Here is a 27,345-nt window from a genome sequence, read left to right as displayed (position 1 = left end):
AAAAAAAAACAATAAAAAAAACCCATAAAGCTAACAAAGTGAACATACAAATCCTACCTAAAGTAGCTAAGAAAGAGTTGATTTTCCTTGATTTGATCTTAAATTTTATTTTCTAACATTGGAGCTGAAGTATTGATGATCGATGTAATTCCAGCAGATTCTGTAGCAGAGAAAATGTTAACGGTTGTAACGTTACGGTGTGTTAAAGTGTGTCATTTACAGTAAGTGTCACCAACAGCATCTCAGGTGTCAAAGGATTAAACACATGAGAATTTGTGAGTGTCCATGTGAGTCTGTGTGTTTGTGCATGGATATTCATGCGTTTGTTTGTGTGTGTCAGTACGTGTGTGTGCGTGTGATTGTGGGTATGTGTATGTGCAGACTCATGTCAGAACAATGACACAATCCAAACAAATAAAAGTCATTTGAAGACACAAATATCCTAAAATGTAAAAAATCTTCTTTCCAGAGGATCACAAACAGAAACGCACCTGAATACAAATGCTGTTTGTGTGCTTTTTTCCCAGGAGACATCACTTCACTAAAAGCGCACAAGCATTAAACCGTCACGCTCAGAGAATGACTATATTTGACTAGATATCATTGCTACAACAAATAGTTATCCCAGGATCTAGTTCTTTTATTGTCTGTCAGCATTCACACTATTTTGATCCTGTGTCTCTTAATTATTCCATACTTCCACATCCAAAAGTTTTTTGGAATGTAAAAGCTCAATCACACTAAAGCCCTTTCTGCAATCTTGGTAATAAAACGTTCAGTTCATTAAGGACAATCCTGCTTGTATTTTTGTTTTTTGCATATTTTACCATTTTTAAGATTTTATGAAATTTCAGTTTTTTTAGCCCTATTGACAATGAATAGGGTTTTTTTTATCTTGTATAAACTTGTAAAAAAAAATGTCCAAGACATTCATGCTTGTACTTTTTGTATTTATGCCATGTACAAGTTTTGGAAGTTTCAATTTTTGCGATTTTTCAATAATTTTTTCTGATTCTTTGTGCACTTTGTATGCAAATTTGGTGTCAAAAGGTGTTCAAGACTTTCATGCTTGTACTCCCGGTGTTCATAAATTTTACACAATTTAAGATTTTATGCAATCTCTTTGATTTTTTTTCAATAAATTCTTCTTATTTGTTGTTCACTTTGACACTTATTCAGTATTAGTATCAAAATATTCAGCAAGTTTAGGAAATTCCTGCTTGTTCTTTTGGTATTCGTTCAATTGACGTAATTTCAGGTTTTTTGTAATGTTTACAAACTTTTTCAAGAAATTCCTCAAATTCTTTGTGCACTTTGAAACATATCCAATAATCCAATATTGGTATTAAAACATTCAGCATGTTCATGATGTTCATGCTTATATTTCTGGTATTCATAAATGTTATGCAATTTACATTTTTGCAGTTTTTTTCACAAAATCCTTCAAAAACTTTGTGCACTTAGCACCTTCAGGACATTCATGCTTGTACTGTTGGTACAGTAGTTTGCAATTTTTTCCACAAAATTCTTTAAATTCTTTGTGCTCTTTTTCAGCAATCAAAATAAATTGTTTCAGCACTGAGCAAAAAGCACTCACACAAGCCTTATCACAGGTAATGCAACTTTTCTAGTTTTATTTTACTTTATAACCAAATTGTAATTTTCACAGTTTAATCATTTCTATTTTTAGATTTTCTTTTATGTTTTTTCTTGACTGATTTTTTTTTTATTTTTCTCCTCTAGTGAAGGTTTTAAACAGAAGCCTTCCGATTGATTTTGTCAATAAAAAATTAACTTTTAGATTTATTTCTGTATCAACCAACATTTTAGAAGATTTCAAAATTCTGTTTCGTAAGATTAGATTCTCCTCAGGTCCACCCATCAGGACATAATAACAGAGATGCAGCTGGTTTGTTCTTGGAGAAATGGGAAAGTGCAATCATGACGGATCTCCATGGAGGACATCCTCCTCCTCCTCTGAGGTCCGCCTGCTCCTCTTCCCATTTTCACTCCAGTATTAGCCAGACTCGCCACCAATCCTCTGGGAGTCACACAACACTCCGGGTTTCCCAGGAGACTTTACCATCTCAGCGCACACGGACGTCACCAAGAAACCAATGTTCTAATGTAATTCCGGTCTGTGCTGGTGAACTTCCATTTCCACGAATCAAGAGGAAATGAAAACACAAAACTCTCTCAGTCCTAAATAAAACTCATAAAGTGGACACTTTTGGACTTTCAGATCGTTCAGAAACAAAAAATGTTTCTTCTATGTCTTCGTTTGAAGCGAAGAACTGAAGCGTGTGATCCAGAAACACTGTATGCTTCCAAACCACTAGCAAAGGTTACACAGGAATTTCCACGCTTCAGGCTAACGCGCATGTTTTTTGTAAAGCAGCATAAATGTCAGCAGGCATGACCTTCCTGAGGTCTTCTGAAACTATTCTTAGGTTACAGGAGATAAATAATATTCACAGCACAACAGAAAACATTGTCCTGCCTCGAACTCCTTTATCCCACATTTTATGAGATGGTTGAAGCAGAGAAAGTTCTAGTAAAATGTGTCCAAATACTAAGACAACCATGAGAGACACAGACCATGTAGATCTATAGCTTCTCCATCAGCAGAGTTCTTGAGAAGGATCTAAGAAAAGAGAAGAGATGAGCAGCTGTCAGGGGAGTCTGTGTGCTGATGGGCCCTCTGGCAAAGAGATCCATATGTTTATTGGTGGATCAGATTCAAAATGTGCTGCTTCCAGGGCTGATAAAGGATGCCGTGTTCATCAGCTCCACTGGAAAAGGATGGTGGAAATACTCAGGTGCTCACCAGATCCGCCTTCAGCTGAGAGCTCATCTTTACACTTTTATTTAGTTAGATATGTTCAGAATAAGACAACTTAACAGTTTTTTTTTGTGCAAATTCTACATTTCATATTTTTATCTTTAATATTATGGACGTTTTTCTGTTCCAGTAATTTTTTAAACATTTTGAATTTCCCCTCTGAATTTTTTCTTTTTTTTAACCCTTGATTTCCTATGACTCAAAATGTTCTTTTTTTTTTGTCTAGAACAGAAACTTTTTTTTCTTTTTTTTACTTGGCTCAAGCCTGGGTTGATTGAACACACTGCAATAGATAACAATATTTTTTCCAAATTTAAAAACCTTAAAATATTCCTTATTATTACATAGAACAAAGTTTCACAACATTTGATAGAATCTGAAAATCTAGAAATAATTATTTGGTGAATTTGCAACCAAAAATATAAATAGTGACTTCCAGTTTACAGGTTTAAAACAGCAAAGCTGACAACTGAATGCTGTTTACCACAATTTTACATAAATAATAAAAGATAACCTTACCAATTTCAAAAGAAAATGTACAATATTTATTTTATGAATGTCCTGTATTTTCATTTCCTGTCTTAGATCGTTCACAAATCTAAATACAAATATGAATTTTCCTTTAATATTGGAGGTTCTATTGAAAATATCGAGCTTTCATTTGAGCAGATTCTATTCTAACTGTTCCATGTTGCTTGATGCTATTCACATGTGTTTTAAGTGCGATCAGCACATAAACTGATGTAAATTCATGTTGACACACGTAATAGACACAGGTAAAATGCACATCGCTGCATGTTGGCCACTCGAGTTTTAACCGCACGCAAGGCTATATGTAGTTGTTTTAATAAGAGGTATTTGCTGCTCTTCAGGTATTTTAAGGAATTATTGTAAAAATAGGAATGCTTTTAATAGGAGTATTTTTTTATGGTCACACATTATTTTTATCCTTGTTTACCTTTATTATCCTGCAGGGATCAGACACGGTTAAGAGCAAAAGCAAAGAGGAGCTACATCAGAAAATAACACAATAATTATTCGTTGTTCTTTGCTGTAAGACATGTTGAAATTGTCTTAATTTATCTCTGATTTTAGTGATTTTGTGAAACTGGAAATATAATCAACTTTAACTGGTCAGAAAAGATCTTCTGCAGATCTACGTCTCTGTCGAGGAAAGCTAGCGTTAGCATTAGCAAAAATTAGAAGAAGAAAATGTTTATTACCTTCATAATCAAACAGGCAGCATTCACTGAAGTACTTGTAACCTTCATCTAACTTTAACCGGGTTGTTAGAGAAAATTAATCCACGACTGGTTTAATATCATCCAGAGGATTTTGGGGAAGCAGCTGTGGAGCATTCTGTAGGGGGAATACTGACATTTGATCTGAGACGGAAAACAAATACAGCCAGGTAGGACATTAGTATAATACATTTTGTACAAATCGACTTTAAAATTGGTTAGGTTACCTTAAATTATTTACGTAAAACTGCTTTAAACAGCGTTCAGCTGTCAGCTTTGTTGTTCTAGTACAGTAAATAACCAGAAGTCATTGAAATTCAACTATTTCAGGTTTTTCAGCAGCAGAGATCCTTTTTCTTTCCCATGTTGGTTGAAAATGATGATTTGCTTAATAATGTGAAACGGAATCTGCAGCAGTTTTTCCTTTATTTGAACTCACCTGGGAAACGAATGCTCAAAGGTGTCTGAGAGTGGGTTCAGTGATCCAAAGAGACACAAGATCATCCATGAGTTTAACTGGAAAAAAATATTTTATATTTCTGACACTTAAAAGAAATTGTCATAAAAATTTGTAATGCTCTGTAGAGTTTGATTGATTGTTTAAAGAGAGAGGGAGGAAGTGAACTCGTAGTCCTGCCACTTCTGTTTTATACTTAGCTATTTTTTTTTCATTGTCGTCATATTCAGTTTTCATGGTTTTCCGTAGAACTGTCAGGAAATCACAGTTTATAGATGCTCTCAGTTTTCTTAGGTAACATAAGGTGTTTTAGTGTCGAATCAACAGACCCCCAAAGCCTCCCCACCTTCAGCAGGACCCTTCCAACCAGACACATACAGGGGGGTCTGTAGAAGCTGGAGCAGCCGCCCGGTCAAAAGTCTCCCACACCTGTTGTTCTGTCAGTGGAGGAAAGATGGAGGACAAGAACACACGTGACTCGTTCTTCACTTCAGCTGAAATGCTCTTTCCCAGCGAAGTCAGGAGGTTGAGAAAAGTGTTTACTGTGATAGTTAATCTCAGCACTTTGATCCTTGGAGCTCTCTTTACGTCCTCGTTTTAGACTGCCTCTGTTGTGTCCCACACCTTCCGTGTGTGGCTCTTCTTCCACAGTGGAGGAGCTCTCTGGGCTGGAGAAGAGTCAAGAGGCTCTCCACAGACAAAACACCAGCAGGCCCACAGCAGCCCCATCCTCACAGATCTAATAAAACAAAAACAGGGAGGAAAGCGCGGCTGCAGCACAAGCAAAGATCCAAACGCAGCTGGAGGCAGCAGGGATGAGATACTCTCTCTGTGCCACAACTCACTTTATTACGCAGACGTTTGGGAGCAGAGACGGGACTGCAGGAAAGCCACTCTCAGCCCTTTTAGAAGGAAAAAAAAATACAAAAACAAGAGACAGCCGAGTCATCCATTACACTTTTGACAAAGCCTGCAGGTGAACTTAGAAAAAGTGTAGGGCAGGATCCTGCCGAGAGCAGAATGTGGTTAGATAATTCAATCTCCAGGTTTCTTCTCTGCTCTTGATGTGAAAGGCCCCTGGGGAGAGCTGGGAGTAGTGCCAGGGTAAAAGCAGTGAAGGCTTCTGAGGCTGACGTACACAAAAGTACTACATATTGTATACATAGTGTGATGTACAGAGTACATTTCAGTGACTTCATGTGCACCTGAATTCAAAGACCCACTTTGATTAAAAAATGTATATTTGATGTTTTTGACAAGTATTTTTAGCATTATTTCTGATGATGGAGGACAAATATGAAGTACATTTACCTTGAAATTGAATTTTTGAGTATTTCTTTTTGCAAATCGCTTTGAATCAGGAGCAGATGGAGAAAATTGTGTTTGAAAACGATCTTATTTGTGACAGAAAATATCCTGGGCAGGCCACAAGCTCTGTTCCATTCTGATGAATCCATGTGCATACAAATAGATCCATGTATGGGTTAATTTTCCTCATCTGTGCTGAATTTACAATTGAGTTGTTAAAATCAATAAACCAATTTGAATCAATTTAAGCTTAATAGATCAATAATTGATCTATAAAAATATTGATCTTGTACATAAAGTTAAAGTCCACTAGCTTAAAGCTAACATTTAATGGAATTTCCCATAGGATGGCTAATGCTAATGTTTGGTCAATGTAAACATACATTTCTAACTAAATTAACATCTTTATAAACTCACAGACATGAATTTTCTAAAAACACTTAAGGTAATATGATTTAAAGTAACCTTTTTTTTCTTATACTTTCTTTTTCTTCTGGATTAAAGTGTTACGCCTGGTTCACACTGGACGCAGAAGAACGGAGGCCACTCCCATTCAGCGCCGTTGTTAACCTATGGTGAGGTTCTGCTTTAGAGAATCCATGTAACACTGTATACAATTAACAATCTCATTATTTCACTAATACATTTGACAGTATTTGAACTGTATCTGATCAATATAAATATAATTAAAACATACAGTAGATTATTAATGTATTTCTAAACAGCTGTGTCTAAATGTGTAAACTCAAAAGTCAATTGAATTGAGAGGATCGAAAGAATTGAAAAAAGAAAAAAATTGGAATAGAATCAATTCAGGTTCTGGTGAATCAAATTGATTCTGGAAATTGATCTGGCATCAATGCTCCAGTGAAAAGTGAATGAATTCTCTGAACAGAGCGACTGTGAGTGCATGTATTAGACTTTGTAATGTTCTGGAGTATTTCAGCACTCCTGATGTGAATGTGAGTGAAGGGTGGAAGCTGGTTGCTCCTGCAGCTCTCTGGGCCTCAAGTTGAGTCTTCCATACAAAAATCCAAATTGGAGCTAAAATGCCTCAAAGAAATATCAAATAAAAAATAGAAAATAAAAAAAGTTGCCCATTTCACTTTTTAAATCTGAAAATACAAACTTGTTAAAAAAGAGCAAACATGGTTGCTCCTTTCTCTCCATGCAAAATGCTGTTGGGAAAGCCGTACAACCACTCCTGTGTGCCAGACAACAACACTGCTCGTAATTAGCTTTGGACTGAGTCATGTGTGAGGACGGAAACCTGCCAGTTTGCTGCATGAGCTGTGTTGCAGTCAACCTCCTCTGCCTACGGGAAGCCACAAGCATCACTTTCAGCCACCCAGAGCTGCAGTTGTGAAGCCAAAGCGTTTGTCTGCGAGCACCAAAGGAGCCGTGGATCAGCTCCTCGTGTCCTGCAGTGGACGTGCTTTCATGTCTGCAGACATGCATGAGCGCTCGTGCGCTCACTCACGCCTGTTCCTGGCACCGATTGGTTCCACCAATGTTTGTGTAATGGGATTTCTGAGCGCTCGCCAATTTCCCACTGAGTCCAAATGAAGTCACGTTTTTTCTTCAAAAGCAGCAGTATCATGAGCCACGCCGCCTTTTACTCAGGGCTGCCTGCCACATTACTAGCAGATGATGCAAAATGTGAGCATGGCGCCAAAAACCTGCCAGATATATGTCAGTGTGATAACTGGACGGGATGCAAAGCCTCCTAGCATGCAGGCGTTCAGTCAGCAGCGGATGAAAGCTGGATTATTGGTTGGAGTCACTGAGGATCTCTGTGCTCATAAATGGAAATGAGGTGCTTGCTCATGGTTGGAGCTCAGATTAGTCACTTGTGGTTTTCTTAGAAGATCCTAAAAAATCAGAACCTAAAATGTTTTTTATCAACTCCCTTTCGATTATGGCTGATCTGTTTTGATTTTGACTTCACATGTTTTATTCTGTTTGTTGTAATCTTTCCTTCAGTGATGGAAAAGCAGTTCATTATTTCCAGATTAACATAGGGACTACCCACCTGCTGCTTATGCTGTAATGTGAAGAAAGGTTTGGAGAAAGAAAAGAAATAATTCAGCTAAATCACAAACCAGCTTTAGTCTTTTTCATTTTAGATGAGCTTTTATCTTGATCAAAAGCATTGATTTTGGATTGATCTGAAAAGAATGATGTGAAAGGTTTGAGAACGCTTACATTATTAATGGAAATAAGCAACACATTTTCACATCAGTGCAGCTGGTCCAGAAAACCTTCAACGAAGACTCTGGCTCAGGGGTCGGCGACCTTTCACAGTAAAAGAGCCATTTGGGCTCATTTTCTACTGATCAAAACCTAGACGGAGCCACATAGTCTAACTTTAGCCTTTAGGAAATTTGGATTTGCACTCATTACCTTCTTTTTTTAATAATAAACATGAATTATGTTTGTTTATTGCATGAAAAAAGCAAAAATAGAAAAAGAACCTAACATCTCTTAAAACGTTTTTTTTGTTTGTTATTTTTTACACTTGACAGTAGCTCAAATAACATATTTTCAAAATAAAAGATGCTCTGTGCCAAACAGGATCATCTCAGTGCAGATTTGAACAGCTAGTAACCAATGTTGTGCAGCACAAGATAATATGAGCTTCTAACTCATAAAAGATCAAACTTTTTACCAAAGTTTAGCTTTGCATATAAAATCTGTTCATTCTGGATGTAAAAACTTACATAGTTTATCATCTATGTGCACCTCAGTCAATGCATTAATTATTATTAATCTAAATAAAATAAAAGCTAATTAAGTAATCATTACTTTTAAAAAAATGCTTTTCTTAATTTTATTTTTCTTTTTTGTTCTTTCTCCCTCTTTGTCCTCAGCAGTCTTATACTGCTGGGTTTTGTTATTTTAGTTTGGGGTTGGATCTTGGTAGTCTTAGTTTTCAAGCTTTGTTTATTTGTTTCTTTAGGTAGTTTTGGTTAGACAGACATTATCAGGGAGCTGCTGACTCAGATGGTGGACATGGCTGGGTCAGCAGTCTCCATGACTTAACTTATGTTATCCAAGGAGCCTCCATGGAGAGATAAAAGAGACACATGTGGATCTGGAGACCCAGGTTGCAGACTCCTGATCTAAAGGATGAAGATGCTCATCTTACTTAAAATCAGACAATATTTTCACAGACTATCCTGGACAGGGCTGAAGTTGGAGTACGATTTTTTTTTTTTAAATCTTTCTTTATCTTCCCGTTTCCTCTAACTTTTGACTGTAAAGATTATTGTGATGCTCTGTAAAATATCTTTAGCTGCTTTATAAACTGTATTTGTTCACTAGAGTTGGTGTAGGAATCATTAAAATGTGGTGGATTTTCCCATAACTGTCAGACTGAAGCTAAAATATCTAACTAGTGATGGGCGATGACACACTTTTGGGATTCAGTATCATACCGGTTACTTTTTGCATTAGATATCAATTTCCAATTACTGATAACATATTTTATTGGGGAATATTTTTCTTAAACATATTAATAGTAGTTCTTAAAACAAACCGTCAAATATGGGTCAGATAACAACATTATAAAAACGTTCAAAATACAAACGTTATACATGTAATTTATTGTAAAAAACTAAAAGAACAAAACAGTCTCCCCTGTCATTACAGCTTTAGATCTGTGTTTATGAACATATTAACATTAGTGATGCGCACTTCGGTTATATCTCAGGAGTCGATTCTTTCGATTCGACTCCTGGTTAAGAATCAGCTCGTTCGATTCCCATTTATTCCATTACAAACTATTCTTTTGTTTAATATTTGAATCTAATGTTGGCGTGCTAGTTCTTTTGTTATGATTACTTTTTATTACTTAAGCTTTTAATTTATTGTTTTAAAGAATTAAACAAGGGGGAATATGAACCCCCCATCTATTGTACATTTGTACATTTACATTTGTAAATTTAAATTTATTGCCTTCTCTATATTTTTAAGCCTTCTCTATATTTTATGCCTTCTCTATATTTTTATTGGTTATGTTGTAAATTGTCTTTTTTGGGAGAGCAGGAAACGGAATTTCAATTCTTTGTATGTCAGCACATATGAAGGATTGACAATAAAGTTGACTTTGACTTTTGACTTTGACTTTGAATATAACATTGTTCATAAAATGTTTCTGCTTCTCTTCATTTCTAGAATTTTTTTCTTTTTTTTAATTTTCTAGATTTAAATACATGAAATGTAGATCTGATAAATAGATACATACCAAAACTTTTGTATTTGACAATTAAACATTTGAAGACCACTGCAGGTTAAGAAAATGGATGGGATTTCAGGATGAGAACACTTGGATCGGTCCGCCATGTTCTCCACCCGCTGATCGAGTTACTGAACTCATCATGTGCCCAAAGCTGAGTCTCTGATTGGTTGATTCTACCATATTCAGATATTTGAGCTTGCGCTGCAGGACCTCAGATCACATCTATAGCATTGACGTATGGGTGATTGCAATATGCATCAAGTATGAGCCAACAGACAAAAGAAAGTAAAGAATCTGCTCCCATTATTTGAGAGTCGACTCTTTCAACTCCCTACCAGGCAGAGATTCTTAGAGTCGATGCTTTGGAGCACGACCCGTCACTGATTAACATGTACAGGTTTGAGATGATTGCGCTTCTGGGCAGGTATCTCACCAGCTCCACCTGCTCATGCCAAGTCATGCTGTGTTGATGTAAAGGGTAACATGAACTACTCGTGGCTCCTCTGGTCACGTGACAGCTGCAGCAAAGTGGGAGGAGCTTCAACACAAAAGACTGACTCACCTGTTCACCAAAAATACCCAGAAATGAAACACGCACTTTTGTTTTCTCAATCATTAATTGATTCTTTAATAGAGTACTCAGTACCAAAATTGGTGATGTATGGTAATCGATACTTTGATACCTTGGATTTCTAAATCAGATGCTAACTTCAGCCTCGTCCAACTTTTAAGACAATTACCAAAAAAACAAAAAAAAGTCACTGAAACTGAAGTTTTTGACACATTAATAATAATCTACAGTTTGAAAAACTTTATGCATTATTATTATGGTCTGTAGTAACGGCTGTCACAATAAATCCATATTTGGAGTAAAAACTCCTGGTTACTGTCTGTTAAATGCAGATTTATTTTTACTTTGAAGTAAAAGGCTCTTTATCTGTTTCCTCACTGACTCTTCTGTGAAAAGAAACTTTCCAAATATGTTTGTTTTTCTTAATCTTGCTTGTTTGGTTTCAATGTAGCAGTCAGAGCAGGCGCTTCAGGAAAGTAGCAGATTTAAAACACGTGACCGAGCAACTCAAACGTCAAGGATGAATCCAGTAGTTTTCCAAAATAAAACTTCTTTCAGAATCAAATTAGAAACAAAAAAGCTGTTCATATACAGTATATATATATATATGCAAATGCACACCTCAGCTTTTCACACTTTGTCAAATATCCAGCATGACTCAGAAAGCTACAACTGCAACATTATCATTCAGCCATCTCCACTTTTTATTTATTTTTGTAAAAACTGTTGGTTTAACCTTTATTTCCGTCTGCACAAGACTTCTTCTGCCCGTTTGTTTCTTACATTTGTTGTGCACAAAAAGAGACATCCAGTGTCGGTGCATTTCCAGTGTGATCATGTTAGGAGTGAGCTCCAAATTTAACCGCAGTTCATTTCACCAAATTGATGTCAAGCCTGGGTACCGACTGCATTCTGCTCAGTGAACAGCGGAGAGAACAACAGGCAGCACTGCAGCTTATGAGGCATGAAAGTGACAGAGAGGAACAGTCATTATAGCAAACATGATCATTAATAAGAACTATTTGATTTCTGAAGCCCCCCTGAACCATCAGTCTGCTTCTATATACATAGAGTATCTGCTTATCCTACTCTTGATTTAGTCTTTGTTGGTACATTTTCAGCGATGTGCTGAAGATTTATAAACTGCAGGTCACACAATGACTCCAGTTTGATCAATACCAAAAGGGCTTGTTGTTCGAGTCCTGACAGTGTGCATGTGAGAAGAGAGTGTGACGCTGCGTCTCTGTGCTCCTGCGGGCAAAGGAGCGCAGGTACCAGGGTGCTGCGTCACGACGGCAGCAGTGGAGCACTCACTGATGCCGTCGCCTGCAGACGCAAGACCCCCAGCAAGAGGAGTCAGGGAGGGCTCACAGCTGCCGGGTCACCACCCATATATGTCAGTGGATCCAGAATATCACCTTCTGGATCACACACCAGCAACCATATTAAAACACTTTTTTGGTAACATAATTTTTCTTGAAAGAGAGAAAATAGAAAAAAAGGAAAATATTATTTTTTTTCTTGCAACATAAGTCTTTCTACGTTAATATTCCGTTTATGCTGTAAATCTAATCCTCCTAATCTATAAAACAAATAGTTTTAGTTTTGGAGCACTTACTAGGATATATTTGGAGGAAAAGTTTCTCAAAAATACCCACTTAAAGAAAAGCCGAATTACATTTAGTATTCAGTTATTATAAGACAAAATATTTCATTTAAAGGGGTGTTTTACCCACATTTAAATTAACGTTTATCGCTAATTTTGAGATTTTATAAACAGCCCTAAAAGAGCAGTACATCACAACTAATTTTAAGAAACTTCAACTACTTGGCAGATTTTTTCATTCATAAAAATTGAAAAACATCTTGTCATCTGTATTTTTGACTTGTTTTGAGGAGGACATTTTTTACAGCGTGGCCTCTGAGCTGGTTAGATGTGACTCTGTTGAGGACCCGACACTGTGTTCAAACACACTGCATGCAGGGATCAAACAGCAACCTAAAGAGGAGCCCACTGCACCACGGGTACACATTATACCATTTGAATCAAAAACATGGTTTAATGCTCTATTTTCTTTTAAAACTTGTCCTGTCTAGGATTTCAGAAAACAAATAATCTGATGCTACTAATACCATGCTTTCATATAATACTGGAGTTATGGGTCCATGGATGTCCTCAAATGTGATGGTATGCTGCACTAAGCTCACAGAGCTGTAAGACGTGAACACACAAATCAGAAAATGATCAAAACCTGACCCCCACCTACCTACCGTACACCCACTAAAAACACAACCGCGGGCAGAGCGACATGATCACAGGGCAGCACTTTAGCAAGAGTTCAAAGGCTGCATTTTATTCATGTTGAGGGGCAGAGGCTAAAATGGCCCCCTCTCTTTAGCAACTGTACTTTGAAGCCTCCTGTTGTGTTGACCCACCGCCGGAGAGGCACACATGAAAGGGCACCACAACTTTGAAGTCGTCACAAGCACCGACTGCCCGGCCGGCATCTTCCGGCGGGGGCTCTCAAATCAGACATGCAGATTGAAAAATGAAAACCAAATTCTGGTGTGTTCTCGGAAAATGACAGAGAGGGTATTGTTCTCAGAGTGCACTTCACATGTGAAAGTGTTCGTATGTTAAAAAAAGAAAACACAAAAAAAGCACAGCCACAACTCACCAAGAGACCTCTCTTTACATCCTTTTTATCACAACAAAAAGTAAACGTCAAATAATAAATAGTGTATACTTATATATAGTAATTTTTCTGCCTTCCTTAAAGGTCTCAAGTGCTTTTCAGTCACATTCATCCATGCACACACCCATTCACACTGCTGGCTTCAATTGGCACCAACCTGGAGCAATGTCTACATGGGCGGGAAGGATTGGAACCAAACCTGTGATCTTTTGATCAGGAGGTCGACCGCTCTACCTCTGCACTACAGCCACCGTCAATGCTGTGAAGCTCAGCCTCATTAAAACAATAAAAAAGGTTCCCTTTTTTTTATTTCCCTCAGGTTAATATGAGACCTTCAAGCTCAGCCACAGAGACACAGAAACACAGCAGAAGCGGCTGTCATACAGACACACCCCCTTGTACCGGGAAAACCTTTTAATAATAATCATTTAAACCCAAACCTGGAGACATGATTATTGATGTTTTTATAGAACTCTTCACAATAAAAAAAAAAAAAAAACAATTTCTCAACATCATCAAATCAAGTAAAAATAATTGTAATAGGTGAAAATTAGTCATGTGAGAAAGTTTAGGATCTTTGAACATTTTCGATCAGATTGATTCATATCTCTGAAAATTCTGATATAAATCATAAATGTCTTTGAAAATTACTGCTGTATTATAAATATGATGATGAATATTCATCATCTTATTGTAAAAATGTATTAGTTTTTATTTGTTTTTTATTGAATGTGGGATCATTTTTTAACCTCTCAACAGTTTTGGTTTTATTCCCACAGTAGTTAATTCTGCTTAATTGTGGCTCTGTCAAAGAGAAATAAGAGAATCAGGTCTTAAGGGGTTAAATCATCTCCCCCGCAAACTGTCATTCTCATTAAAAAGAAACAAAAACTTGATCTTTTTTTCTGTTAAAATGCGTTTGTAGGTTGTTGTTTGTGTTAAAGCAACACGAAAGAGACAATTTCTGTCCGTTTACAAGGTTTTTTTTTAAGTTATTGATCCCTGCAGTCCAAATCTGAGAATATCTCGCTAGCTTTACTGAACTGTATTTGTTAGCCTTTCCTGCTCTAACTAGCATTGTACTGTTTTGATTTTTTTTTTCACTTATTCAGTTGATTTATTTCAGAGAAACAACCAAAACAGTTAGGAGAAGTCTTTCTAACTCTGAATTTGTGTAAACAAAATTAGGTTTGAAACATCTGCAAATTAACAGAATTTTCTGTTTTTATTAACAAAAAAAAAAAAGTAATTATATGCTCGAAATTTATGTTACAATTAATGATATACAGACTTCCAGCAGGACATTTATCAGGAATAATAAGATTTAAATATAAAGCCCTGATCATAATCTTACCCCATCACTAACATCTGATTTGGATCGAGTCATCAACCATGTGACTAGGTCCAATTTCAGATCCCATGATTAGATCGTGTCATCCCTACTAAAAACACACAATCTTAGAAAGGAGCGTTTCATTTGAACTCTGACTGCCCTAATAGGTGGAATGATCTCTCCACTGGAGAAATATGCACTCTACAAGTATAATACGGTTTTTACCATTTACCAAATATTGGCAAACCTAAACAAAATGCAAACAACACAAGGCCAAATTTTTATTTTTCAACCCCCAAACTGTGTGCAATGAGCCTGATAGCATAAGGACACTTTACAAATCCATCACTCATATGTCACAAGTGTGTGTAACTTATACTATCCTAACAAATACTTCACAATACGCGTACACAACAATGGTGCGTTCCATTTTCATGAGGTCCCTGAAGGTGTCCATATGTGTTACGCCCCTAATCAGTCTAAGGGATCGGAGGAGCACAACATACATGTAAACTCATAAAATGTGAAACAAAAACACCAAAATAATGTCAAATAATTTACAATGTACAAGAAAAACAAAAAATAATAACAGAAATGTGAAGCAAAATGCTTTAGGGTGAACCAAGACCAAAATAACACCAAATCGAAATCCCGGACGAGCCCCCGATTTATGCTACACCCTGTCTAGGGGTTTGTAACTGTTCATGACTGTGACTTAGCTTTAGAGAAGCTCCAGGCCGTCGTAAATCTGCAAGCTTGAACAATAACAGCTTCCTTTCACTTCCTGTTCAAACAACATGCATTCAGATCATCTTTAACTCTTTTGTTGTGTTTCTGTGAGTGAATTCACACAATGAGAGGTCATGTGATCACACGTCAAGCCAGTTTTTCAGCTTTACGGTCAGAGCATGGAAACTCTTTCATTTCAAAGAGACGTGTGTGATGTTAGGATCGTGGAGACGGTTCAGGAGATTGTGGATTCTCTGGACTTCTGATTGTCTTTTGCTTCCTCGCTTCAGTGAAAATCTAAAGGTTTTCTGCAGATGCTGTCAGTTTTCCAAACAGATAAGCTTACAGTCAGCGTGTTTACAGCTCAGTAAGCGGACCGTTTCACACATTACGCAACAGTTTTTATGAATCAGCAGGGAAGAGGGAAAAAATGAGGAGCTTGTGGATTCAGATCTCAGCTTCTCCTCTTCCATCACTCGACTGAGCTGTAGTTCTTTCAGAGGAGCGAGTCGGGACTTTTAGCCCTAAAAACAGGCACATCTGCCACGACAAAACATCCAAACTCTCTAGATATGAGGGCGCATGTGGCATTAGTCCACCAGGAAGAGTTCTGTGAAGCTCCAGAATGAAAATTGTTCATTAAAGACAAAACACTTTATAATCAAACAAATAAATATATTTCATTATTAGAAGATACAAAAGTATAGGAGCTGAATATTCGATAACAGCAATTTAGAATTATAAATTATATAAAATGATACATATTAGTAATGTATCATTTTGTAGTGATACAAATTTGTATCATTTGTAATTTTGTAATTACGTTTGTAATTTCAAAAGACGTAGTCATGTTATAATGACCCTTTTCAGCAGAAGGATTTCCTGTCAGTAAAAGTGGGTGGGGCCTAAGTGCTAATTGGTTGTTTGAATAGAATAAAATAGTTTAAAGGTAAAATTATGAATAGAATAGAATAAAAAATGTAAATATACAATTAAGAATAGAATAGAATAATAACATGGAATTATTTCTATAGCACTTTTCATTAAAAGAATCACAGTGTTTTACAAAAACAGAATAAAATCAAATAAAAAACACAAAGGTAATAAAATACAATAATGATTAAAAAAAATAAATGAATAAAAACAGTAAAATGTAGTAAGAAAATTATTAAAATCTACTAAAAGCTCTCTTGAAACATAACTTGTCTCTTTTTTTATGTGATCAAATGCTTGGAAGACTTCTTTAAGCCCCACCCACTTTTAAATGGTTTACAGATAAAGTCTTTTTGTTGAAAAAGGTCATCGAAGTACACTTTTTGGCTAAACTGTATTGATTAAAATAAGGCATTTTGGGGAAATGATGTAAAAATAAAGGTTTCTAAAAAAAAAACAATTATAGCAAATCCAAAAAATGTGATTTTATGAAACAATCTGTTTTTTTAAAGTAAATAATTAATGTTCCATGACAATAAAATCCATTTTGTGTCTTTATAAGTTATTTATTTGATGAATGGACTTTCTACACTGAAAAAGTGAAACACTGGATCAATTCACAAAACTTCTGTAAAATTGGTACTTTTACATTTTTTAGTTTCTGCAAGTTAAGATTTTGGGTTTATGAGTTACTCAAATCAACATTTTTATTTGATTTAAATTAATATTTTTAATGTAACAAATTACCAAGGTAAACATTACATAAGATTCAGCAGTTTTCCATAGAATATGCTGTTCTGTCCATTTTCTACCTGAACCTTTCAGAAAATATGTTTGTATTTATATATTATATTTTAGGACTCCAAGTTTACTGAGAACACGTTTATGATCCTTTTCAACCCCTAAAAGTGAACTGTGACGTCACTTCGTCCTACGGCTGCCTCAGCACCACCACTCTCTATCCTCCTCGGACCCATGTGGTCCTGATGCTGGCAGCAGCAGGTCTGGATGAGGTACAGAACCCTCAGTTCCACTGGCTGCATTTCCTCTGGATTAGCACTTTGACGGTTCGAGTCTCTGTGAAGATGTGGCGTCAGGATGCCCCGCCCACACCTTTTCTCCTCATGTGATGCTCACACAGGCTCTGTGTTTAGAAAGTAGCAGCTCATCGTTGTATTGATTAAGCTTTTGGCGACTGGGGCAGATTTATGCTCTTATTAGGGGCTACTAATGCCTGATCAGGACAGATTAAAGGTCTGCCGCTGCCTCCAGCGACACTATCATTTAGAGCCCGTCGTTAGGATCGGATGCTTGTCTCCACATAATTAACCCAAGAATGAAGACATTTCTCATTTTTAACAGAATTGAAATATTTCTTTCTATGTGGACTGTAAACTGATTCACTTTCAGAAGAGTTATTTTCCTTCTTGCGAGTCTCGGTTAAATCTTCTGAAGACAAATGCTTCATTAGATCTCTGACCAGAAGATCAATAAATGCTCCTGGGCCTCCCATTGATTAAAAGCATTTTTAATGTGATGTTTTTATGAATTTTAAATGCCACGGAGAGTCAAGTAAATGTAAAGCAGGGCCCAGTTTGTTTGTGAATTTCCAAACAACTGAAGAAAGACGTTCTATCTATCCAAACATTTTTAATCCTCCTTTAATCTTTCAACTGCACTTAACTGTGATCACAAATCCTCTCCTGCAAATGACCTTTCTGACAAACAAAGCTCAGCTGAGTCGCTTCAGCTCCGAGAACACCAGGTCACCAGATGAGACGCACAGAGAAAAGGTAATGTTTACATGGATGTGTCTCCTCCAGGCAGAATGATCTTTACAAAGAAAAACAATCACAGATCACAAATCAGCTCGTGCATATGCACAAGTCCTACAGAAATCCTATCTTCTGTGGTTGCCTAGTTACCAAAAGGTCTCTGACACGTTCACACACAAATACAACATAATGGCCAATTTGTATCCAGCTGTGTCAGCAATGAGGAGCCAAAACTCAAGAGCTCCTTTATTTTCACTTTGGTTCCTTCAGCTGGAAGCGCATGTGTGATGCATTTCACTACAACAACACTACAACACAAAACGCTGCTTCGCCACAACAGCCTTTCTGACAGTCTGCAGAGAAATCCAAAAACGAGGAAAAAAACATTTATGAAGTTCTCTATCAAGCTGTGTTGCCATTTGAACTGATTCATCTGATGCTTTGACTCTACAGTCATGGTAACCATCGTGAGGCTTTGATGTGCTGAAAACTTCACAGCTCTGACTCGGAACTGTGGCTGAAACAAACTCTGGAGATGTTCCTCTGACCCACCAGAAGTGAGACTGAAAACAACATCTTCAAACCCATAACTAACTTTGTGGAAATTCACATTAAAGGAATTTTCTTCTTTGAACAAGTAGATGGTCCACAGTGCAGACTGTATGTGAGAACTGGACCGAGTGAGTGTGACATCACCCATAGAAAATGGTTTATTTCCGGCTGAATCATTGAGCCACTGGGTCCCATTTTTAGAGTTTTTGGTGTGACTTGTCCGTCCGCTCGACCAAATGTCCACTGAGCTAACAGTTTCACAAAAAATTGAAACAACGGCTTGTTGACACTTCCTCCTGCAGGCGTTAAAGATATAGCCATTGTGAATGTTTGTCTCACTGTGATGTCTTATTCTTTGTAATTTTGTAATGTATTTATTGAATTTTATTGTGCAGCTATTGGGCACTCCATGTTTTATTAGCTTTTAAAGTATATGTCATTTGTACATTTTTATAGTTCTTAGTGTTTTTACTGCTTTCTTTGTCATCATGGCCAGTGGACCACAGACGAAAACTAACCTTTTGGCTAATTCTGTCTTTTTTAAAAAACATGTTTTGTCCCGTTTTATCGTGTGGTTTTTTTTTTTTAAATTGCATTGTCCCCTTTTAAATAAAATAAATATGAAAATATGAAGGTCCCTGAGCGGGCCGTTATCATATTTAACACAGCCCACAATTGTGTTATCACATTGGTGTGATCAAATTTAACATAACACACAATCCAATTGTCCAATTTTTGAAAAAAATCTATTTAAACTAATGGGAAAAGAAACAAGATTAAAGTACTAATAATTGATTTCGTATTTATTTATTTTGTAAGTGACCGCAAGATAATGCTTTCTGAAATGTGCATTATCAGAAATTAATGCATGACTTGGAAAAATTTATTATTTATATTAATTGACATAATTATATTATTAGAATTATCAAGAACATTTTGAAAAAGTATCAAGAATGATTGTACTAACTAATACAATGACTGAGTAATAGCTGTTTATTTCTCTATTGAAGTCTATGGGATTTTGGCTTCTTGGAACCAACAGGTACTTTCTGTTTGGAAGGGGGACACTCTGTCCAGTTCTCACGTACAGTCAATGCTCCACAGACAATAAGCAGCAATACTCTAATGACATATTCCTGTTTATAAACATGGACTTACCAGACAGTCCTTTTGTCTGGGAACTGCCTAAAAGCGGCAACAGCTAAAGAGGAAAGCAGCTTTTTGACTCATCTTCAGCAGACGACTGAAGCGTGACACAAACTCTGCTCTCTGCTTATGGTGGCAGACAGTTGTTTGGGTGGAGTGGCTCAGGACAGAACAATCTGTTCCATCATTCAGCTTTTACACCCAAACACCTGGACAGTATACGCTTCCCAGCCCGTGCATCATGACCGCACAGACGCCGGGCTACAGCCTCCCTCATCAAACTGGTTCAAATCACTTCTTCATGTGACAGCTGGACGGTTACTCAACAAAGAAACTCTTCAGCCCTTCGCCACAGAGTGCTGTCAGTGAACAGGCTGTCCTGGCGGTGCAGCGTACTACACAAACTGAAAAGACCAAAGAGGCCGTCACATCATTTTTATCCAGAACAGACTCCAGTTACTTGTTGAGTAACGTCAGCGCTGGAAGGCAGCAGCAGGGAGACGGTGATTCCGCTGAGCTGCCGTCTCACAAAGAGCAGAAACCACTCAAGACCGGCATCGACACCCGGCGGGCCAGGGACTCACCCTGTGAGGACGACCACGAAGTCCATTACATTCCAGCCGTTGCGGAGGTAGGAGCCTTTGTGAAAAGCAAAGCCCAGGGCGATGATCTTAATGGCAGCCTCAAAACAGAATATTCCAATAAAGTAGGGCTCTGTGTCGTCCTGCAGAGAAACAGAGGGAGCATGAGACTCACAGAAGATCTCTTTTCTGAGAGGCAATGAAGCATTAGGTGAAGGGGACGAAGGTCTGTATAAAAAACACAGAAAACATGAGGATTCTTTTTAGTTTAACATGAGCACAGAATGGAGAGCTGCCTTACAGCAGATACAACTAAACTAAATATTCAAAAAACTGTTAACTAGCAAAACATCAGGAACTGACTGAATCTTGCAGAGGGAGACTTACAAGAAAATTAGTAAATTCAGAAACTGCATCCAAAAATGTTGAGGTTGCAATCGACAATTTATGATTCAAACCCTTTTTAAATTCCATAAATGATTGATCAAAATAGCAAATAAAAGTTAAATGGCTAGAATAAAAAAAAGCAACAGTAAAATCCCACCATTGACTGTATATGAGAACTGGACATACCAAGTGTGACATCACCAATAGGAACTGCTTTACTTCTGACTCCAACCAAATTTAGTCACTATCTTTCTTTTTTGTGTGATATGAATGTAAAAGTTGTTTGTTAACAGTGATTGGTCTGAATCGGAATGAGTCAACGTTTCTATGGCAACCAGTCTCATTATCAAATCAGTTCAGTTGCCGTTTTTTACTCGTCACCATATTGGAACCAGACAACGTTGATTGGTCTCCATCAGTCTGAATCATCATTTCTATAGTAACCACTCTCACTAATCAGGAGTGAGCTTGTTGGAAGGCCACACCCCCTCTACTTTAACGTTTGATTTAAACTACAGACTTGAAGTACGGTGGAGGAGAATGTGGATGCAGACGTTCAGAAAGCAGAGATCATTTGAATGTTTTAAAACAAATAAAAGAAGCTCCTAAAATGCACGCGAGGAGAGGACAAAACAAGTGCTCATCTTTACAAGAGCCAGTGCAGGACATGCTTTAGTGGAGAAGATGAAGACATTAAAGACCCACTCTGATGAAAATTGTGTTTTTAGCATGTTCTTGTAGCATTTTCTGATGATGGAAGACATACATAAAAAACATTAAGCCTAAATTTTATTTCTGAGTATTTCTATATTTAAAATTTAATATTTAAAAATGCAGTTTGAAATAAAGCTTATTTGTGAGGTCGAGTGTACGACTGGTGTCAAGTAAGCCCGCCCTTTCGTCCACACCATAGGTCCACACATTAGAGTAACAGCATTTGGGACTCGTTTTCAAAATAAAAGCACAGAGTAAAGCACTATGTTTCCATATCTGTTAGTTACTTAATTGTTCCTTTATTTTTACCAAAGCTTATATGGGATGCAACTGTAGAATTAAAAATGGTTTTACCTAAGGCTGTAACGAGTATCCGGGTACTCGGGTATTCGTGATTTGCTCTAGAAAATTCGAGTACGGATATTCGCGACGTCCAAGATCGCTGATTCGCTATCTTTATAAATGTAGTAAATTGTAGTAAAATATGATCATAATATCATCTGGGAACGATGTATTTTTGCTCTGAAATGCAGATTAATGTAGGATTTTAAGTTTACGGGCTAAAACAAAGCCGAAAAAGTCGCGGTACCACGGCCACCGGAAGTGACGCATCTTCGTAACGATGAAGCTTCCGGTTTTCAAAGTAAAACTAGCGATAGCTTTTTTCCGTAAAAAAACTGAGACTGAAGTTCCGCTCACAGACATAACTTCTGAAACAATGAATTAACTTTAATATCGGGGCTTTTCCAGTGTTTTCATTCTTTTGGTTGTGGTAACTCTTCAACACAATTAATGAAACTCCTGCTTATTCTGAAGAAACGCAGCCTCGCGCTGCTGGAAGGTGGATGTAATCAACGTGAATCAGCTGATTCTGCTGCGGGAAAAATACTTTTCATACAGGTTCAATATGTAATATGTAAAATATTGAAGAACTTTGAGGATAGAAAACTGTGTAGAACATTTTCAGGTTGTTAAATGATCCAAAACAGCAGTGATTTTAATCATTTTTATGTTGTTTTACTGCTGAACCAGAAAATGGACAAAAAAGTTTAAAATGACAAACAAAATGTCTTTCTACCTGAATCTTTGTGTTTTTTTTAATCAGTGTTGTTCATTCTGATCTCCTGTTCTGAATTAAGGTATAAATGATGATTAAAGACAAAAAATTTCAATTTTCATCCATCCAGTAAATAGACATACACATAGCAATAAACATTATATTAAAAAGTAAGAATCGTTTGATTCGAGAATCGTTGAGCTTGATTCGTGAATCGAATCGGATCGCCACCTCAGCAATGATCCACAGCCCTAGTTTTACCGCAGATAAAACCCTCAGATGGAAAAAGCTCTGCTTCATCACTTGATGTGACGGTCAAGCTAAAAATCACTTTCAAGAATAAAACCCAAATTTGTGATAGAGTGTTTAACATATGGAGCCAGGAGACAGGTCCAGAGAAGAGGCACATTATGATTTAAAACAGGTGCTTTTCTGAAATACTACATCAGACAGAGTGGACTAAAACATAAACAAACACACACGGTTTGTCTTACTATAAGTTTTACTGCAAATAAGCTTTAGTAAAAAAGGACAATTAAATGACAAACCTTGAAAGAGAAAGCTTTATGATGTGCTTTTATTTTGAAAACAAGTCCTAATTGCTGCCTCATAATGTGTGGACGTCTGTTTTTACCTCGTCTAAGCTGGAATCAGAATCTAAACATGGATAGCTCTGATGTTACTCGCCATTTTGTTGCACTGCTAATGTTAGGTTGTGGGTGTGAGGGGCTGTGAGCTAGAGGGAGAGTGTAAATAGATGGGTGACAGGAAATGGGAAGTGGGGAAACCCACAACTAGGAGGGGGATTTCTAGTGAACTCCTGTTGCTCTGCAGAAACTACGTCCTAAAAAACGACAGTTTTTTAATGTTTTCTAAACACGGCATAATCATAATTAAAAAAAAAAAAGACTGGGAATGCTTTGAAAATAGATCAAAGGTTATCAGAGTGGGACTTTAAAGTCGTTTTGTGGTGACGAAAGAGTGAATCACCCTTCAAAAGTGCTGTAGTGACAAAGAGGTATTTTCCTCTCTCAGGTGGAAAAAATAGGACTTTAAAGGTAAAAGTTTTGTATATTTTGATCAATATGAGAATAGTACTCTTCTACCCAAATTTTCAGAGTTTTTATCCCTCAAAGACTTCAAAACATGAAAAAACCCACAACTGGACATCTTCAGAAATTAAGGTCACTCTACTGACCACAAATGCAGCCAGAAGCTGTAGAACAATAATGTATGTGGAGAGAGCAAACCTGGACCCTTCTGTTTCCAGACTGCACATGCACCACATAAACAACCACACAGAAGCAGGTCGACAGGCTGAGCGCTGTAAAAACCCTGACCTTTCGCTCGCCGCTGCGAACATTCAACGATACGTTATGCAGGAGGAGCCAGAAAGAGCTGAAACAGACAACTGCTGATGGTGCAAGGAGGCCGGCCGGCGTGCCTAAAGGTCAGACAAACCTAACGAGCCGTCAGTGGAGAAAACAGGAACCTGGAAGTTTATCCTCCACCATCAAATCTGGAAAACGGTTGAGGAATTCTCCAGGAACGGCAGCAGCAGCTGCTCGCTTCACCAATAATAGGCGATCCCTTCTAATTAGAAGACATCTCGCTGCATTAGGAGGAGGAGGAGGATGAGGAGGAGGCCTGTTCCTCCTTTGTATCCGGACTAATCACCTTCTCTTTTTTTCCTGCTTACAGAGTCTGGAATTACATCCCAGCTGCTAAAATAAGTCAAAACAGCAGCAGCTTTCCCCCCACATCCCACTGTTTCAACATCAAAATAAGAAATGTTTCTCATGCCTCTGCAGCAAACACTGTTGCTTCAGCAGCAGCTGGAGGAGCACGGATCCGTCACGCGAACGGAGGGAAAGCTGTGAACTCACCAGGCGCTCCGACATCGGCGTCTTGTCACTAGCTGGTAGATGTTGCTCCAAAGCCAGGACGATGCAGTTGGCGATGATTGTAGCCAGGATCATGTACTCAAAGGGAGTGTGAGGGTTAAGGAGAAGCTGCACAAACATTTCATTCAACAGAACACATTTCCACTTTGATTTTAAGAAGAAATTGTAAAGAACAAATCTAGGCTGTAAAGCAGGATCCCAGACTTCCAGTGTTTGAGTCAGACATTGAGAGTGAGGAGCATCAAACTCTGATCCTTCTGTCCACTAAAGCACTTCCTCATCCTCTGGATGAAGCTTCATCCTTCAACCATTTTTAAGGGTTGGATCATTCTGGTTGATTATGAGCTCTAGCATAGACACTAACGGTAAAAAACATCAGGAATTTCCATAAAAAAACGGATTATTTAGCCTGGATTTTCCTGATCTTTCTATTGGGTAAGAAGGTTATCAGGAAGTTCAATTTAGCCCAGAGAGGCACAGATGGAATGATAACCACCTCATTTGATTAGAGATAATCTTGTTGTGATTGTTGCCCACAGAGTCTCTGCATTTGCAGCCTTTGTTTTCTATTTTACTTTGAGTTGTATTTTCATTTTTCCGCACAGCGAGCTGAAGGTTTTGGTTGAATTTGGTGATGAACCGTCACTTCCTGACTCAAACATCGGGGTCTGTTTATTTATTTTTTTGCTGTGCAGAAGCGTGGGCGCGTTCAGCACCACGGACAGAGACAACGAGGCGGCGCACGCGGGCACGTCCAGGAGAAGTATGGATGTGCTCCAGAGAGACTGGGGAGGGGTCTTTTTACGCACGCAGATTTCTGCAAAAATGATGCGTTTTAACAATAATTCCTGAGAGGGTGAATGACTTGCTAAACAAAAGAACTTGTCTGCACGTGAGAGCAGCGCCGCGGAGCTTCCGGGGGCGCGCGTGCCACGCGGAGCTGAGATAAGAGCGACAGGTGCGGTCAGCGTTGCGCGCAGAGGAATAAAGGGCGTGAAGGGAACATATGCAACTAAACTTAACAAACAGGCTTTTGGGGGGGTGCGCGCGCACTCCTCAGCCCCTGCTGCACCTGTTCAGGAAGGATATGGCCACTCTGTGATCCGCTTGGCGTACTTCCTGATGAGGTTGTCCTCGCGGAAGATGAAGAGGGAGCGGTTGACGGTGAAGCAGTTCTGCTTGACGGGGTTGGGGTTGTAGATGGCCATAGTCCGGGCTCTCTGGGCCATGGACTGCTTGTACATCCTCTGGCCGCCCGGAGCGCCGCCGCCCCGGGCGCCCCCTCTCCCGGCGCCCGGGCCCCCTCTCCCTCCGCCGCCCGCGCCTCCTCCATACCGGCTGGGAAGATCATCCGCGAAGCGAGCCATTCTGGAAACGCACAGATCCAAGAGGGAAAATCCGAGCGGGTGTCAGTGGGAGTGGAGGGGAGACGCATCACAACCGGCGCGCTTCATCCAAACCTCTGCTGGCGTCAGCTGGAAGGATGAGGAACGAGGTGGCCTCACTGGAAAGCGCGCTCCCTCCATCCTGTCCAGCTGTCCATCTCCTAAAGTTCAGGTGAGACCCGGCAGGCTCCTTCTGAGAGCAGGGAAAACCTGATCACCAACCGGTCCCCGCGCCGGATCCCGACCGCATCCTGTCAGCATCCAAACACCAGTTGAAGCGCTCCGACTCAGTTCATCAGCGGACAGCCAAACGTGGACGGATCGAACCCCGCGGCTCCTCAGTCTCCAGCAGATCCAGCCGGAGCATGTGCCCCGTGGTTCCTGTTTGATCGCGCGCTGCGTGGGGTCTGACGAGACAAGTGCTCCGTGGAACAGGGAAGAGGGCACGTGACCAAAACGAGCCAATCGGTGAATGGAGCGCGCGCGCACCGTGTGAACCCCTGATGGAGCCGAGAGGAGCCCTGAGGGTCACATCAGTCTTTCAGAGCCCCCGAGATCCAAGACCCGCAGGATCACGCAAAAAATAAGTCATTTGGCAGTGAAGCCCCAAGCTCCATCCTGATCCACTGCAGATGTTCCACAGGTGCATGTCCTCTTCTTTATGGATTTTAATTCCAAAAAGAGGAAAACTGTTTATTCCAACTTCAGCTTTCCAACCTGATGAAACATTCATGCTGGAATACAGTCTTCGTACATCCTGTTATCACTATTGATTACAATTAAAAAAACACATTAAATTGAACTAAATCACTGGGTTTGTTTCAAATTTATACAAAAACTGCATAAAATATTTACTTTTTATTAACAAAGCACCACTTTTCAGCCACTTGAGTTGAGTTTCTGAAAAATGTTTCCTTCCAGCTATTTTTTTTAAGTTTATGATTAAGAACAGTGGAACTACACTTGTTTATTCACAGTTTTTTTTCTTCTTTTTCTGCATATCACAGATTACGTTTAGCCAGTTTTGAATATTGTTGATATTAAGGAGGTAAATCATGCTAATTTTTCTTTTTGAATCAGGAAATACAAGATATTTTGCTGTATTTTTGGTGTGGTTTAATACATTTTAATTACTTTATTTAAAAATTATTTGTACTCCTCAAAGTTAGCATTTCTAAAACTAAATTTAAATGAGTACTAATGTGAAGAATTGTGAACTTTTTGCTTTACTGACCTCTCCTCTGTTTCTCACAGTGCACAGATTAGACACACATCTTCTTAGTCTGCAGGTGTGACTGAAGAGACCTCTAGGGGTGATTTCGGGGTACTGCACGAGAATGAAAGTTTTTTTTGTTTGTTTGTTTGTTTGATGGGTTTTTTAAACAACAAAGACAATTTAAATGTTTTCGGCCTGTTATTAGTGTTAATATTGCTGCTTAGTTTCCTTGATCTTGAGTAGAGCTGAGAGGTGTCCTGCAGGCATGTGCAGGTTAT

The 27,345-nt window shown here is 38.4% G+C and overlaps 1 protein-coding gene across 16 annotated transcripts in view; it reads right to left on the bottom strand.

The window, feature by feature from the left end:
• cacna1bb (calcium channel, voltage-dependent, N type, alpha 1B subunit, b) overlaps positions 1-26,290 on the bottom strand; it is a 212,020-nt gene extending 185,730 nt beyond the window's left edge. For 15 of the 16 annotated variants that reach the window (XM_024298888.2, XM_036214639.1, XM_036214641.1 and 12 more), the window contains exons 1-3: positions 25,556-26,290; positions 24,449-24,554; positions 20,408-20,547 (exon numbers count right to left, since the gene is read on the bottom strand). In XM_024298888.2, coding sequence (XP_024154656.1) covers positions 20,408-20,547; positions 24,449-24,554; positions 25,556-25,833 — 524 coding nt within the window. In that variant the 5' untranslated portion in view covers positions 25,834-26,290. The remainder of the gene's footprint in view (positions 1-20,407; positions 20,548-24,448; positions 24,555-25,555) is intronic. The other variant, XM_036214635.1, reaches the window with a different exon arrangement.
• Between the last annotated feature and the right edge of the window lie 1,055 nt (positions 26,291-27,345).

Source organism: Oryzias melastigma, linkage group LG12 (genome assembly GCF_002922805.2).
Source record: "Oryzias melastigma strain HK-1 linkage group LG12, ASM292280v2, whole genome shotgun sequence".
NCBI classification, from domain to species: Eukaryota; Metazoa; Chordata; class Actinopteri; order Beloniformes; family Adrianichthyidae; genus Oryzias; species Oryzias melastigma.
Note: the sequence above shows the minus strand (reverse complement) of the source record. Positions and strands in the feature narration are given on the sequence as shown.